The sequence below is a fragment of the Phalacrocorax carbo genome, chromosome 14 (assembly GCF_963921805.1).
Source record: "Phalacrocorax carbo chromosome 14, bPhaCar2.1, whole genome shotgun sequence".
NCBI lineage: Eukaryota > Metazoa > Chordata > Aves > Suliformes > Phalacrocoracidae > Phalacrocorax > Phalacrocorax carbo.
Window position 1 is genome coordinate 6,019,298 of NC_087526.1, and position 15,264 is coordinate 6,034,561.

A 15,264-nucleotide genomic window follows, 5' to 3' on the forward strand; every position below is an offset into this window, starting at 1 on the left:
AATTATTGGTTTGTGGTTTTGTTTTTGTTGGGGTTTTTTTTGTTTTGTTTCGTTTTTTTTTTTAAGTCACCCATGAGAGGGGGAATTAAAAAAAACACCCAAACAAACCAAAAGCTAATCATTCAGTACAGACCATCACGAATACACCTTCTCAGATTTTTACATTAATAATCAGAAGTGTCCCCGATTATTTTCTTTTATAGTTGTGCTCCAAATTCTGTGTTTTATATCACACCTTCTTCTGAAAACCATGGCAGTTAATTGTGTTTGAGGGAGCAGGATGCCCTCAAGGAGAGGGTGTTTTATTAAACCTCCACTAGACAAAACCAAAATACTTTTAAGATCTCTTCAGAAACTTTCCCTGGGTAAAAGCCAAACCAAACAAAACCCCTCAGACAACAATGAAATTTCGAGATTCACAAAGTTACATACCACCAAAACACTGACAAAACAAAATATATAAAAAAAACCCAAAGTGCATCTTTAGGAAACAGCATCCCCTCAGGTAGGCTAATCTTTTACTGTACCAAGAAAAATAAATCCAAGATGAGAAAAGATTTAGAGAGAAAAATACATTAGCAAATACAGATAAATTTGTTTTTAATAAAGGAGTTAATTTTCTTTCAATCCTATATAAAACAATAGCAATTAAAAACTTCATTTTTGAAAGTAAAATATTTACATATGAACAAGTAACTGTGCAAAATTTACATGAAAAAAAAAATATGGAAAGACAGGATCTCCTAAAAGACAAAATAAAGGGGGTGTAACAGTTGTCAGGTGTTGATAAAAATACTGATCAGCATTCAGTTTACACGCAAGAGAGTTAAATTCTACCATGAGAGTTCACACAAAGAAAGCCAAAGTATTTACAGTCATAAAAGTACTATCAATAGACAATTTAATACAATAACCTCTGAAAATATAAAGAACCAATTAGTATATTTGTAATAAAAAAATAGGTACAAAGAAGGGACTTTGCTCTGGACATCTTTAAAGTAGGCCCACAGCTTGCATACAGTCTTTTAGCAAAATAATTATAGTTTACATAGCCATTTTTATGTTATGTGCCAAAAATTATGTACAATTACTGACAAAATACACCAACCATTTTTCAACACTTGATTCACACTGAGAAACAGTCTTTTGATGATTCCTCTCAACTTCGATTTTATTTAATCTAAGCTTTCACTTTAGCTAAAAAACACAGTGCAAGTAAAATATATTTATGCTGAAAAGGTTTCTCTTTTTTTCCTTTTTTTCCTTTTTTAACTTTACAGCTTTACAAACTATAGCAAATAAAATGCATTTTTACAGATGCTGCTAAAACATTCAGAAGTAACCCTCCTTTATGGGATTTCAGGGCCTCTAATAAGCAATAATGTGATTAAAATTGAGGTTATGTTTAAAATTAACTGTATATCCCTCTAGATTTTGAACATTTTGGGGAAAGATAAATATTCTTAAAAAAATCAGTTTGCTTTGCTAACTGACTGTTTAAAAAAAAAAGCTAAATGAAATGAGGTCATCTGCTGTAGACATATGCCTATATAATTGATTTAGTTGAATAAAACGGAACTAAAATGCACAATTAATGTCGAAACTGCTACAGGGCTGACAAAGGGTAGCTAGTTATTTGCTAAACGATTCCATCAGTCTTTATATATGGCTTGTTTGGCAAGAAGGCCACTCAATCAAGAGATGAGTTAAAATTTAATTGTCCTTTTATAGTATCCACAGGCCTTGTAAGTATTCTCACTGTTACAGAAATGTATTTCTCTCATACTGAAGAGTTTATTTATAAACAGGAATATAAAACTGTTCCATGTAAAGAGGTGGTTGTTTTTTAAACAATATCCCATTCGCTTGTTACAAAAAGGCGTAATTTGCAAATATATAAAAAATGTCCTCAGGCGTCTCTCCGTCAAAAATACCTTGATCTTTTCCATTTTACTTAAGGAATGCTTTATATAGCAATAGTGAATGGCTTGTCTCTCGCTCATTTTCTAAACAAAATATGAGGTCCCTGAGGTTCACCCGCGTTATCCTTTGTCGCGTAAACTGTCTGGTTGTTCCAACTCCCGAGCTGCCTGGGACTGCTGCGCTTGAACCAGATCCCTGGAAATGAGAAGAACATAAATCAGAACATGTCAGCGCCCCCAGGTATTCCAAAACTTTTCAGAGAAAACATGCAAGGTAAGAACTAAGTGACTACATACAGGAAGCTGTCAAACAGTATGCTGTATGCTACCAGATGAGAGATTCAATTCTGATATATATAAACAAAAGTTGAACAATCAGAAGTTTTCAGAGACATTTAATATAGACAAAAAACAGCCCCAAAGCACTGCTCCTTAGGAAGGCGCTAATGACAGGCAATCCCAACAACTACAACAAACAGAAGAGACAGTGTTCTTCACAGTATCGGCGTACAGATCCCAAGGGCAGCCCCAGAATTCCTGAAGAATTGAGGAGCAGTCCTATCTCCCTGCACTGTGAGGTCTTGGATAATGTCCTAGATCCCCCCGATCTCCATGGTAGGGTGCCATGAGCTCTCCTTTTGGTGACAACAGCTGTCACCAAGCTCAGGTTTACATTAAGAAGTAGCTACCCTAGACACAGTCAGACAATCTCTAATGATCTCTGAATTCTCCATCATTCAGCAATACTTATCCCTCTGGTACACACTACTAGTTTTCCACAGAAACTAGCAAGATAAACAAGTAGTATAATATATTTGTCAATTCAGAAAAAAACAGGTAAAAAAATAATTCTATATCTTTAGATACACCCACATCCTTCGGCTGTTTATAAGTACAATGCCTGGTGAGTGAGTTATAGAGTGAGTCTGCTGGGACTAACTCCAACGCATTTTTCACTTGCAGAAAACACAGTTCTGATAGGACACATCCAATTAATGCAACTCTTCCATGACTATTATGTTTTCCTTTATACAAGCAAGGAAATCCTGGAGTGCTTTAAAGTCAGAATTGGCAGGAACGCTATCCCGTAACAAGGTGCCTCTTCCAGTAAAGACTGGGATTTGATCACATCCTGTGCACACGCACCAGAAACACTTTTTCAGTAGTGGCAGGAGGGGTGCCGCCCGGCTCGAGGCTGGCAGAAGGGCACGGTCCAGCAAGGGCAGCCTGAAGAGCAGCGTGGCTCGGACAGCAGCGACCAAAAGCACTGGAGCAGAGTGGCAGCAGTAAGGTACAGTCACCAGCAGATGGCACGCAGAGGCCGACAAGCCGACTTTCACCTTGAATTTTTAAAGTCGGGAATCTTTTTGGCAGCTGCCTGTTGCCAATACCTCGCTCTGTGTATTTATGTAAATAATTAAGGTGTTCTGAGTGATAGGGAACAGGTTATATTTCTGTGGCTTATCTATGGATTCTTTTTCCCCCCTCCAATTTCATTTACTAGAATGTCTTCTTTTCTTTTTTAATGGAACTTCAATATTTACTGACATCAGAAGGTCCAAACACACTCCACTAATGAATAGATTTATTTGCTCAAGAGTTTGGAGAATTTTAAAGACTGTTTTAAATAGGAAAACCCCAGACTTGAGAAAAGCCAAAATTTAGAGTAGTGCAAAAGCCATGTGAATAAGCTGCTGAGGCTCACACTAGTACAGTCCTCCCTACGTGTAAAAGTAGTATATTTATTTCTCAATGTGCATTATTAGGAAACCAATCAAAACTTGCGCTGAAATTACCATCTCTGGGTTAGTAACACTGTGTGCAGTGCAGGTGTTCTTGCTTCACCACACTGCTAACAGTGAAGTCAGACTTTTGTTTCTCAAGTAAGTTACCTGTTGAACCAGCAAGCGTCAAATCACTGAAATCCTATAGCTAGAACAGTTTAAAGGCTGGATTTTCAAAGGGGTTTTTAAGGCACTTGCACAACTTCATTGCCTAATTTCTATCAGCTTCAATGGAAATGAGAAGATGGAGTGCATCGGGTGGTAACTAAATTTTGTCAAACACATACATATGACCACTAACAAGACAACAGAAAGAATGGTTAGAAGTGGTTTTGATTTTTGTGTTTTTTGTTTGTTTTTTTTTTTAATATTCTTTAGCAGGAGCAACCCTCATTTTATTATGTAGACTATAATGCTTAAATGCAAAGGTAAAATTTCAGGAGTCTTTAAAGATGCAGAACTATTCTACCCCTCCGGGCATGGAATAAGTTAAGAAGCATTTTGGTAACTTTCAATAAAACCACGTGGACATAAAACTAAAACTGACAGCAACCTGTTTTGTTAAATTCTGAAACAAACCAGTACAATGACTATTTAGAAGTGATTTTACATGTTATTAAGATTCAGCTTTCCTAGACATCAAAAGCTTACATTTACAAATCTGTATCTAAATAATGACAAACCTTATTTTCCACACTTCTTGTAATATGCCTTAACTACAAACTGCATACAAATGGTGACAAGTGGAGCTCAATTTAAAAATGTCAAGTGACAAGGCAGCAAAAGCACAGCTGTGAGTCTATCAGATCAAAAGCAGCTGGTTCTTAATTAAACAGACAAAAAGATTAGATTTCCAGGGAACCTGGAGTTAATTGGTTAACCAGTAAGTGATTAATCTAGGATAACTAAATTAGTCAGATTTCGATGAAATACAAACAAGTGTTCACAGTATATGTAAAATATATTCTATAACCTAAGTGACATTAACAGACTATTAATGTTGCACAGTTGAGCATGCATAAGTAAGGAATGCCAACATTAACGCTGCATGAGATACTTCCTCATATTCCTCAGAGACGACTTCATTTATATACACATCTATCTTTGTAAAAGTGCCACATTCTGCAATTATTATAATTTTAAACCACAATTATAAACCTTAATACAGTAATTTGTTAACTTATGTAGAAATAAGTCTCATCAGGAACAGGCATTTTAGTAAATTTCAAAACTCAAAATTACTTTAAAAGATGCTCAAGAGGCTTAATTTTTTAATAAATAAAAATAACATTTACTAGTATTCAGATTGTTCTCTAACATTTTATATCAAGCACATGTAAATTATTGCTTCTAGCAATTCAGTATAAAACAAGGTGAATTCTTTTGAAATGAGGCTTTTCTACAGTATAAATGCTTTAGCACTAAAAATTTGCAATGCTCAGGGAGCAATAAACAGAACTATTAAACTATTACTATCCTGTCACTTGCTATCAGACACAAAACTCTGCAGGGAAAATCTTCAAATTATGAAGACAGCTTTTGGCCCTGTAAATGACAAGTTTCAAGAAGATTTTTGTTCTTTTTAAACACTAGAGAAATCCCACACTGAATGTCTTCCATGCAATTTTATACCATTTCATGTTTATTAACTTGTTTAGAAATAGAGCAGAGTCTACCAGTCTACCCGAATTTAAATTAACATTAAACGAAACAGACACTGAGCATACTGATACTTAGTCGGCCAAGAAATTTTTAAAAGCCAGATTAAATAGCAGAATATACAAAGGACATGCGAGAACATTGTAATCAGATAGACTTGGTCAAACTGATCTGCTCTAGAGATACTAAAACTAAGGCCAATCAATAACTGAAGAAATTAGGCAAGTTCCTATAGCCTGAAGCTCCTGCTGTTAAATTTAGCAGTGATTCAAATCTACCATCACACCCACATCAGCGGCATTAATCTGCACTCTTATTTAGTTAGATTGGCTACAACCACAATAATCTTTTCCCAAAACTATGGAGGTCCAAAAAGCAGATACTTGAGAGAACAACGATGGCTTCTCTAACATTCCTCCAGTTCCACGAATCAAGGAATGGTAACTCAAATTTTTTTCCCTATGTCACTACACAGATGCTAAAAATTGATGTTGGCCTTGGAGCAAGCAAATCTGATCACAAAATACGCTTCTGCTGCTCAGAAAGCTTCCACAAACTAAGGAAAATCTCTTCTGAACAGAGATGTTTTTACAGGGACTGATGCAGCAATACTGAGGATTAGTTATACTGTACCTCTGTCCCTGATCCCGATCCCGGTGAATCTACTTTCCTTTTCTTTCTGGGTCCAATAGCAGCTAACGCAGTCAAGTTGGCATCCCTCTGTCTCATCTGTGCTAGCTCTTGTTGCTGCATCTGCATTTGCCAGAACAAGTTAAGTTAATGATTTTTCTTTCAATTTCCAAAACAAAATTTCATGTTAAGGTGAACACTTACCTCCTTGGCCTTCTGTTTCAACCTAAGCTGTTCTGGATCTTCTTGTCGAGATCGAGACTGTGTTGATAAATGATGAACATGGAATGGTTGGAGAAAAAGAGAAATTAATTCAGTTACAAAAGCAATTGAAGCCTTTAAGTTTAATGTAGCATATGAAAGTTTTCCTTAAACTTCAGCAGGGAGTAGAGAATAACTGCCACTCCTAGAGAGGGCAACAGGGGGAAAATAATTTTTAGAAATTAAAAGCAAGTTTCCATTTCTTAGTTTCAGGTATCTATTTTTGAAAAAGCATCCCCTTTTTTCAGCTTTGTTAAAAATAGCAAAGTAGTAGCTAAGCATTTATGCCTTAGACAAAGCCATTTTAAGACACAAACTACACAGATCTGTGAACTGAAATATACACACTTTACATGTGAAAAAAGGAACCAGACCTGTACTTTTTGGAAAAACTCCTCCCCTTGCTGTGTAACTCCGCACTAAGAACATACCTTTCCGCTGCACCCACACATACAAGTCAGCCTCGCGTTTGAATGAACTGCAGCTAACTGACCAACAGACCATTTACATTAGCAATTGCCCGCTTCACTTATGTACAAGTAATTGTAGGTGCCTATCGCACTTTTAGAAATAACAAAGTATAATTCCAGCAAATTTTATTGTCTAATACTATTATTAACACAAATTTGCCAATTTGGGGTTTTTGGTTGGGGTTTTTTGGGGGGTGGTTATTTTTTATTACATCTATCATTTCTTTTAGGCTCTTATTTCTTCCAAGAACTCAAACAGAAAACAGGAAGAACTTCAAGACAGTCTTTCATTCACATCTCACATGAGGCAAGACTAACTATATTCAAACAAACCCTGACTGTTGTTACTCCCATATATTCTTTAGACCTACGACAAAAGGAATTATTTTAATTCAATGCTCAAGTATCCTTAAAACGTTAAGCTTTTCCTAATGATTAACCTCTGTCTTCCCTGCTGCACTTTAGGCACAGCAAACACAGGGAATTATATGAATATGCAAAAAACACAGTCATCAAGACTCATGTCTCACCCCACTCTTTTCTGAAGTAAATGGATCTACTCTCTAATCTTGCTTCATGGGTCACATTATCTAGACCTTTAAAATGCTTTCCTTCTGAAGTCTACTTGGTGTAGGGCCCAAAAACTGGATAAAGTATTCCAGCTTCGGTCTAACAGGAACCAACTGAAACTGAGGTGTTAGTTCACAACTTATGTGTGAACATTGCACAAAAAAAAATAATTGATTTTGACGTTATCAACTCATACTAGATCACAAACCCAACAGAAACCTTAGGTTTTTCTGTCAGTTATTTCTAGAGCACTCCTGCCTAGCTAGTCATAGTTATCCTGTAGTCAGGTCACTGAGTAAAACCACAGTCTAATGCTTACATCAACTGCTTTCTCTTTATTGTATTTCTCCAACTTGTAAAAATCTTTCTGAATTCAATTTCTAGTCTCCAAAATACCTGCAACCTCTCTATTTCATTTAAGAATACCATCATCAAGCTATAAAATTAATCTTTTTCACAATGGGACGTGCAAAAACTAAGTTTTAAGACCTACTTTAATTTGGGAAAACGCAACGAGACTGGCAAAGGAGCTGTCTCACACGCTTCACCATGAAAAGCAGAACAGAGCTCTAGCTAAAGAACACATTCATCAAGCTCCATCTTTGAAGATTAGAGTCTTCCCCTTCATTGCAAATGTTTTAGAATGTAAAGAAACTCTGCAGTTTTGACGTCAAAAATGACACTTTGCAAACGCGTGTGAAATCCAAGCACTTGCCTTTGCTGCACGCATTAAAATTTCCCTTTCTTGTTCATCTTTACGCTGCTTTTCTATTTGATCAAGTTGTTCAAAGAACTTGAGCTGTGCCCGAACATCACTTGCTTGTTCGTATCTTTCATCATCCTGAAAACACAGCAAATATGTTTCTCATTACATTTCTTAAAAACAAAGCTGTTAGCTTGTACTGTACAAGAACATATACATTTAAAGCTCAACTGTTCACTTTGTCCTTTTCAAGCAAATAGCAAGTGCATATTTACACCAGTCAAACCAGCTAGAATTCTTAAAAGCATTTTGTTCTATTTCATGAATCATCGGATTTTGACTTCTAAACTATTAGCCTCACAACTTTAACCTCACAGACATATTTCACAGAGCTGTGCATTTTTTTAAACACTGTTTAGACATTTGCACCTATTAAGAACACATATCTGCCGGACACCAGTCTCATGAGTATTCAAAAGCAGCGCTTTTATCTGCCTATCTGATTGTACCATCACTCAGAGTCTAAACATTTGACATAATAAGAGGGAGGGCACAGTTTCTCTGCATTTGTTTTAAAAACATTTTCTATTCGCAAGCTTAAGGGTTCTAGTTACCTATGTGTATTAAAACCTTAATACAAGATGAATCGGTCAAAGTGAACACCCAACCTAACTTCACAGAATGAAGAACACCTGAACTCACACATGACAGCCTCCTGAACTTGTGTGATTTTGCCATTTTATTTGTGCAATTAAATACAGCTACCTTGTACGAAATATTCTTTTGTTGAGCAGTCTCCGATAATTTTTCCACGAGGTTTTGTAGTCTTTGTTGTGTAGCATGTGATACGTAGCTAACTACATCAGGATGGATTTCTGTTATTCCATGTTTTTTACCTATGATCAGGACAGAAGTCAGTTATAAAAAAATGATTTTTGCAATACAGCTAAACGTGCAACTAATCTCAGTCATGGAAATTTAGATGATGTTTGCAAAATAAGGCTTTCAGGTATTTCTCAGACAAGAATTAAACAGGAAATGGCATACATAAAAATTTACATTAGCTTAACAAAATTTACAATCTATCAATAAATGCTGTATACTACAGTGTAACAAATAATTGCAGAATGCTTTTTGTTCTACCATCAATTCTAAAGTAGTAAGTAAATAATAGAAGTATTTCTGAATTTATTTTTTTTTAAATGTCATTATTTTTGTTAGGCTTTATCAGTGTACACAGTCAGAATTTTAACCAGGTCCAGTAATTTTGATGTTAAATTGCCATCATTTTAGAAGGCAACTCTATAGGTTTGCTCTCCCTTAACACTATGCCACTTCCGTAAGCTGAATGATTGCCCACAAGGATCAGAATATACAAAAGGTAATGGCTCCAGCAACTTTAAACTGTTCAAATCAATTTCTATGGAAAAGGCCTTCAATTAAGCCCAAGACTAGTGACATTTGTTTATTAAAAAGTTCAAGAAAAAACAACGTACCTATTTCTAATATCCTTCTTTGTAAAGGTGCTGGGAAAAGGAAGGTTTCGTCTTTACAGGACCTTGTTAATGTGCCTACTAGCTCAGAGTTTGTTGCCAATATCCGAGCGCTTTCTTCTGACAGGTTGACTCCAGCCATTGATGCAACATCATTAATATCATCGTCATCCCTTAAGAAAATAAAACTCATTATAATCATAATATTTAGTGCTCATCTGCACACTGGTACAATACCTCAGCTGCATATAATGAATTCCACAGTAAACCTGAATACTTTATTTCATTTTTGCATTTTATTTGCCTTTACTATATAATAAAATAAAACTAACATAACTTGATTCCAAACAGCACTAAAAGTAATTTCGCAGTTTTGTACTTCCTAACTGTTTTCTCAAGACCCTTCCTTACGTGATGTTTCAACACCAGACATGTCACTACCACAAAACAATAATAAATTGCACTCATCACTGTAAGGCAGGCTGTACATCTGAATAACCCGAGCAGAGTTAGGAGGAGTGAAGGAATGAATTCTATTTGCTTGTCCAGGCAGGAACTGTTTGTGAGGTTTGATATTTATCCTTAGTGCCAACTAAATACTAAAACCAGTCTGGCACAAGTATGTCCACAGCTGTTTGTTAAAGTCTTTATTAAAGCAGCAAACCTGCCCACAGAAAACACACCTCTAGTTCTTACGAGTTTACCCAGGCTGATTCAGCACCACTGGAGTACACAGAAAGGTTCCCACTGAGTTCAGCAGGCTGCGGAGGCAGCACGAACACAAATAAGCGTAAGGTTCCTCACCTAAAAGAGCCTCCCCCAGGTTCTTTCAGTTTGTTCTTCTGAGCAGCAGCTACTTGTGTCGAAACAGTGGCAATTGCCTTGTTTCCAGGTAATACTGCTGGTTTTACCACAGGTACTGCAAGAAGACAGACAAGATTTGTACTCATCAGATTTGTATGAGCTCAGATCTACAAGCCAGTCATGGATAGTAATGGCAATAGGTCTGGTGCAAAGACTTCACCTCAGTAGTTTATCAGCATTTCACCCCTCTAAAACAGGATCCTCCCACACAATTCCAGTACCCAAACAATTTCTCTGACTGCAAATGCTGCCCTGACATATGTGTATCCCCAGCCACTATGGCAGTATGCACTGAAGATTTTAGCAGCGGTACAACAGCCATCATACAGCTACAGGGCACTTAAGAGCTGACATTCATAAACCAGACTGCAGTCAATGCTATCAAATATAGCATACACCAAGTATCTTGATCTCTTACCTGTCTGAAGTTGATTCAGTTGAATTTGAGGAGTAGCGAGCATAATACGACTATGTGGTTGCCGCAGTGCTACCATTGGTGCCTGTGTCAACGTTACCTGTGGAGGCCTTATCAATGCCCCTGCTTTTTGAGACTGTTGGATAACCTGCAAATAATAAGAAAAAAAGAACTGTAAACAATCTGAGAAATAACCCTAACAATCAACTTGTAAGTTGTGATCTTAATACATCTGTTCATTGATCTGTGATCAGCACATTTTAAGGTATTTAAAAGTTTCTTTAGATAAATTATACCTTACAGGAAAACTAATATCCCACTTTCTGTGACACAAAAAAGAAATCAGTAACCTATTTCTATTAAAAAAACAAACCAAACAAACAAAAACACCCCAAACTCCAAACATCTATAATCACAAAGGTCCAGTTACAAACTTTCTACATGTGATTCCTATATTAGAGATACAGAGGCAAACTGGATCTGCCTGAACAAACTCTAGAACTAAAAATAAGAGAGACATGATAAAGATAACCCAGCTGGTTCTACATGTGCTGTTTTCATTCAGAACCAGCATAAGCTACAGCTGTGCAGCTTTGTACTATCGGATTGTCAGGCTGTAGCCATACTGCTTCTGAATGTGAACTCATAAATGCAGGGTTACATTGCAATGCTACAATCAGAACTATCCATGCAAACTCATCTTCTGGCCAGAAGTAGTTTTCAGAAACCTACTTTCAAACTTCTGTACGGAAATTTACTGACTGTTTTGCAAGCTCCGCTTCTGTAACTCTGCAAGTCTCTCTTTTGCTACTGTTTTATGTATTTAAGGGCCAAATTATTTTCTTGTAAATACAGCACTAATTAGTCAATGGTCAGTTTTTATTCCTTCCTAAGTTCCTAACCTCTTTCTACAATACCTAACTTATAAAGACAGTAAGACCAATATAATCACTAGCTTTTCTCTCAATCACTAGCTTATCTCTCAAGGTAAGTGAAAAATATTTGTGGTTTGACAAAAGAGATCTCTCCTTTTCATGTTATATAAAAATCTCTGGCCAGAGCAGGACGAATGCCGAACATTCTACAGGGAACATTGAAGTACTAAGTAGCAAAAAAACCCTACTAATTTTATAATGTGTATTAATAAATACACATTCTAGAAGAAGCTTACACTCGGACACTGCTTTGCTATGAGAAGAGTCAAAAGAGGTGCTGCACATTATACTGTTCTTATTTGGTTTACGTGCAGGCCTGAGAAAGTTATTCTTTCTCCTCTTTCGGTGTAATCTGTTGTTAGACTTCTGAAATGGGGAGTGAAAGATCCTCCAGAACACCACTCTCTCATAGATATGTGGTGATTTTTTCAATCTGCCAACATTTCATGCTAAAATAGGAAATAATACAGGACTTTAATCAACAATGGATTTTAAATTATACTTTTTTTTTTTTCTTAGTAGCTAGTTTCTCTAAAGAGGTCAAAGACCTCTGAGCTAAACCACCAATTTAAGAAGAGAAGTCACTGCCTTATCAAAAAAACCCTGCGTGCAATAAGAGATGATACACTTCAGCTTACATACCAGTGGTGTAGACTGCCCTTGTTTACTAACACCAACTTGTGTAGGCTGAGTTAGACTGATTACAGGTTGTTGGAGAGTACTCGTTACAGTTGCAGTCGCCTTCCCTGCTGTGCGCTGAACTGAGGAGCTTAGAAGCACCGCCGCAGATGGAATCGTTGCTATCGTTGCTTGCGTTGTCGGCTGTTGCTGTTGACTTTGTTGAATGAAAGCTGCAGAGTCTGGTGTTAACTGTCTCAAGGCAGGTAAACTCCTCTGAAAAGGGGAAAGAGTTTATTTTAATCTTACATCACACAAGAAAACATTAATTGTCAAAAGCAATGCTTTTCATTTCAGTCCATTTTATCAGTCTGCGTGGACCTGAGAACACACAACAGCGGCACACACAAATACCATGCTACTTCACATTTAAAGCCGGACAGAGTGACAGTACCTTTAGCTGTGGAAGCTTGGGTATCATGGGCATCTATGTTACGCAAGCCTATCTCGAACCCCTGGTGTTATTTAACAATCCAAGCCCATGCTGTCTTCCTCGATTGTGTTCCTACATATATACCAAGCTGTAACATGTGATGGCTTAAAAGACATACTGGAACACCAGTGAAGATTTCAGAATAGCTCAGGGACCAGTGTTTTACTCGATTCTTAACTTAGTTGTTTTCTTACGGTAACAATTTTTGTCCTCATGAACAGCTCAAGATTGAACAAGCATTTAAGGACCCAGAAACGTCAAAGCACACTTACAACTACATCCCTTAATCATACATTAGTCAAGCAGAGTTATACTCTTACCATCCAGTGATGATATACTTTCTGATTTTCAGATGATAAACATTTCAGAATAAAGATTATTTTGAGACGTGTCCAATTACTATAAAATTTATGACAAAGGAAAATTATTCAGAAGTGACAAATCCCCTGTTTATCCATACAAACAGGTAGACAGTGCAGGCAAAACAGTATGAGTTTGTCCAGAAGGTATTTTTCTGTATCATTTAATCCCTTGTTTTCTTTCCAAGACTAAAAAGAGGATAGTAAATCAATTCATAGGTTTGGTGCTATGGAAAAAAGACTACTTAAAAGTCAGAAAACTTTTCAGATTTCTCAAGAGCTACGATGTGATACTATGGTAGAAATTACATTATTGACTGCACCAATGAACCATACTAACAAATTCTTGGAATCAAGAGGCAGAAATATTTTTAATGGAGCAAAAGTCTAACCAGGCACCATTTAAAACTTCCATTTACACAATTTTGGAATTCCATCTATACCGGTAAAAGATGTGTTTGTGTTCATTGCCGCTGATACATAAGCACAGAAATATGTAACGACTCTGGGACATAAGTTACCTTCAGGAAAGGCACAAGGTAAGGCTGAGGTGAAGAATTAAGTTCTCTGTACAGCCTACTGGTAAAGTCTTCTGCTTCAATTTTTCCATCCTTCAAAACAGAAAATGCAAGTGAAAAAACTTGCAGAAATTAACTTTTACAGATATTCAACATCAAAAAAATTTAAGACTTAACAATTTATTGAAAATAAGTGGTTTTATCATCCCTCACTATTTTTAGTTATCAATAGCTTTATGGTAGTAACAAATTTTACTACAAATTTCAACTAGTAAGACCTATATCTTTCCTTTTCTTCTTCCTGTCTTTAAGTCAATTTCAAGGAACATCTTTCAGTTGTTCTCACCATTACAGGAATGTCCTATCTATTGATCAAAGGGCCAGGTGGAACCTACAGGAATACTTCATGTGACCTGCAGTCAGCCACCTATCAACTGATCAGAACAGCTGGGCAGCCCCATCTCTGGCATTCCATCAAAGCTACTATAGTTCCTCCATTCCAAATACCTGAAGTTGTGACCATCATATGCTCAAAAGGCATGTATCTCTCACAAAACTAAATGCATATCCCTCATGGGAAGACACACTTCAAATTTTGGTCTTGTGACAGCCTCTGGTTATCACGTGATAACATCTGGAATACACAGCTCTACCTTAACTTAAAGGTTGGTAACAACTAGGCTAAGCAATACTAGTACTCATTCTATAAATATTAAGTATGTCAAACTTTTACATTAGCTTCAGATAGTATTACTTACTTTTTTTTGTAAAAACTTGTGATTTCCTACGCTAAGCTACTGCACCAGCTGTATCATCTTCCTCAGGTACATAATTCATCTTATTATTCACTGTTTTATCAATAAAAATGTAGAATTTAAAGTCACCATTTACATTACTTGCACTTCAATTTAACTCATGTTCTCATGAGTTTGCAGTAATGAGCAGTAATGTCTCATTTACAAGCTTAAAGGAGAATTTATGTATCTATTTTAATTCAGAAGCAAAGCTTCAGTTTGATTTATCTTAGACTTTATAACCTCCCTCTCCAAAACAAAAACCACACACCAAAAAAACCAACCAACCCACCCCTTCAGTTCTGAGCCTACATTTGCCCAGATACTGTTTCTTACAACTTTTAATGAACTTTTCTTACCAGCAGGTTCTGTACCAATTCTTTCACGTTAGCCGCAGTCTCTGAAGACTGTTTTCCAGATGATGCCAGTTTTATTAATGTGGACAGAAAGTTTTTGCATTTCTTCACATTTTCCATAGTTTCCTGTTACAGGAGGAGGAGGGGTAGAAGGGAAACAGTGAAGGAAGGGAAGATAAACTCTTTTTAATACATGATATGACCATATCCTCTGAGAAATAAAGCCGTTCTTTAGTTCATCACTACAGAATATTATTTACAGATTCGTGTCCCTCACTGCTTAAGACACAATCAGACTAAAATTATTATTTTACTTCATATATACCTATGTATTGTACTTTTTTGTTATCAAAATTTAATCAATTATTATTCTTATTGAGGCTAGGAAACACCAAGTATTTTAAGAACGTGTATGGGAAA

At 36.4% G+C, this 15,264-nt stretch overlaps 1 protein-coding gene across 1 annotated transcript in view; it reads right to left on the minus strand.

Moving 5' to 3' along the window:
• Positions 1-583: 583 nt before the first annotated feature.
• Positions 584-15,264, minus strand: part of TAF4 (TATA-box binding protein associated factor 4) — a 39,442-nt gene continuing 24,761 nt past the window's right edge. The window contains exons 6-16 of the mRNA XM_064465348.1: positions 14,848-14,970; positions 13,698-13,787; positions 12,349-12,600; positions 10,775-10,919; positions 10,297-10,411; positions 9,496-9,665; positions 8,765-8,895; positions 8,012-8,137; positions 6,200-6,256; positions 5,999-6,118; positions 584-2,118 (exon numbers count right to left, since the gene is read on the minus strand). Coding sequence (XP_064321418.1) covers positions 1,951-2,118; positions 5,999-6,118; positions 6,200-6,256; positions 8,012-8,137; positions 8,765-8,895; positions 9,496-9,665; positions 10,297-10,411; positions 10,775-10,919; positions 12,349-12,600; positions 13,698-13,787; positions 14,848-14,970 — 1,497 coding nt within the window. The 3' untranslated portion in view covers positions 584-1,950. The remainder of the gene's footprint in view (positions 2,119-5,998; positions 6,119-6,199; positions 6,257-8,011; positions 8,138-8,764; positions 8,896-9,495; positions 9,666-10,296; positions 10,412-10,774; positions 10,920-12,348; positions 12,601-13,697; positions 13,788-14,847; positions 14,971-15,264) is intronic.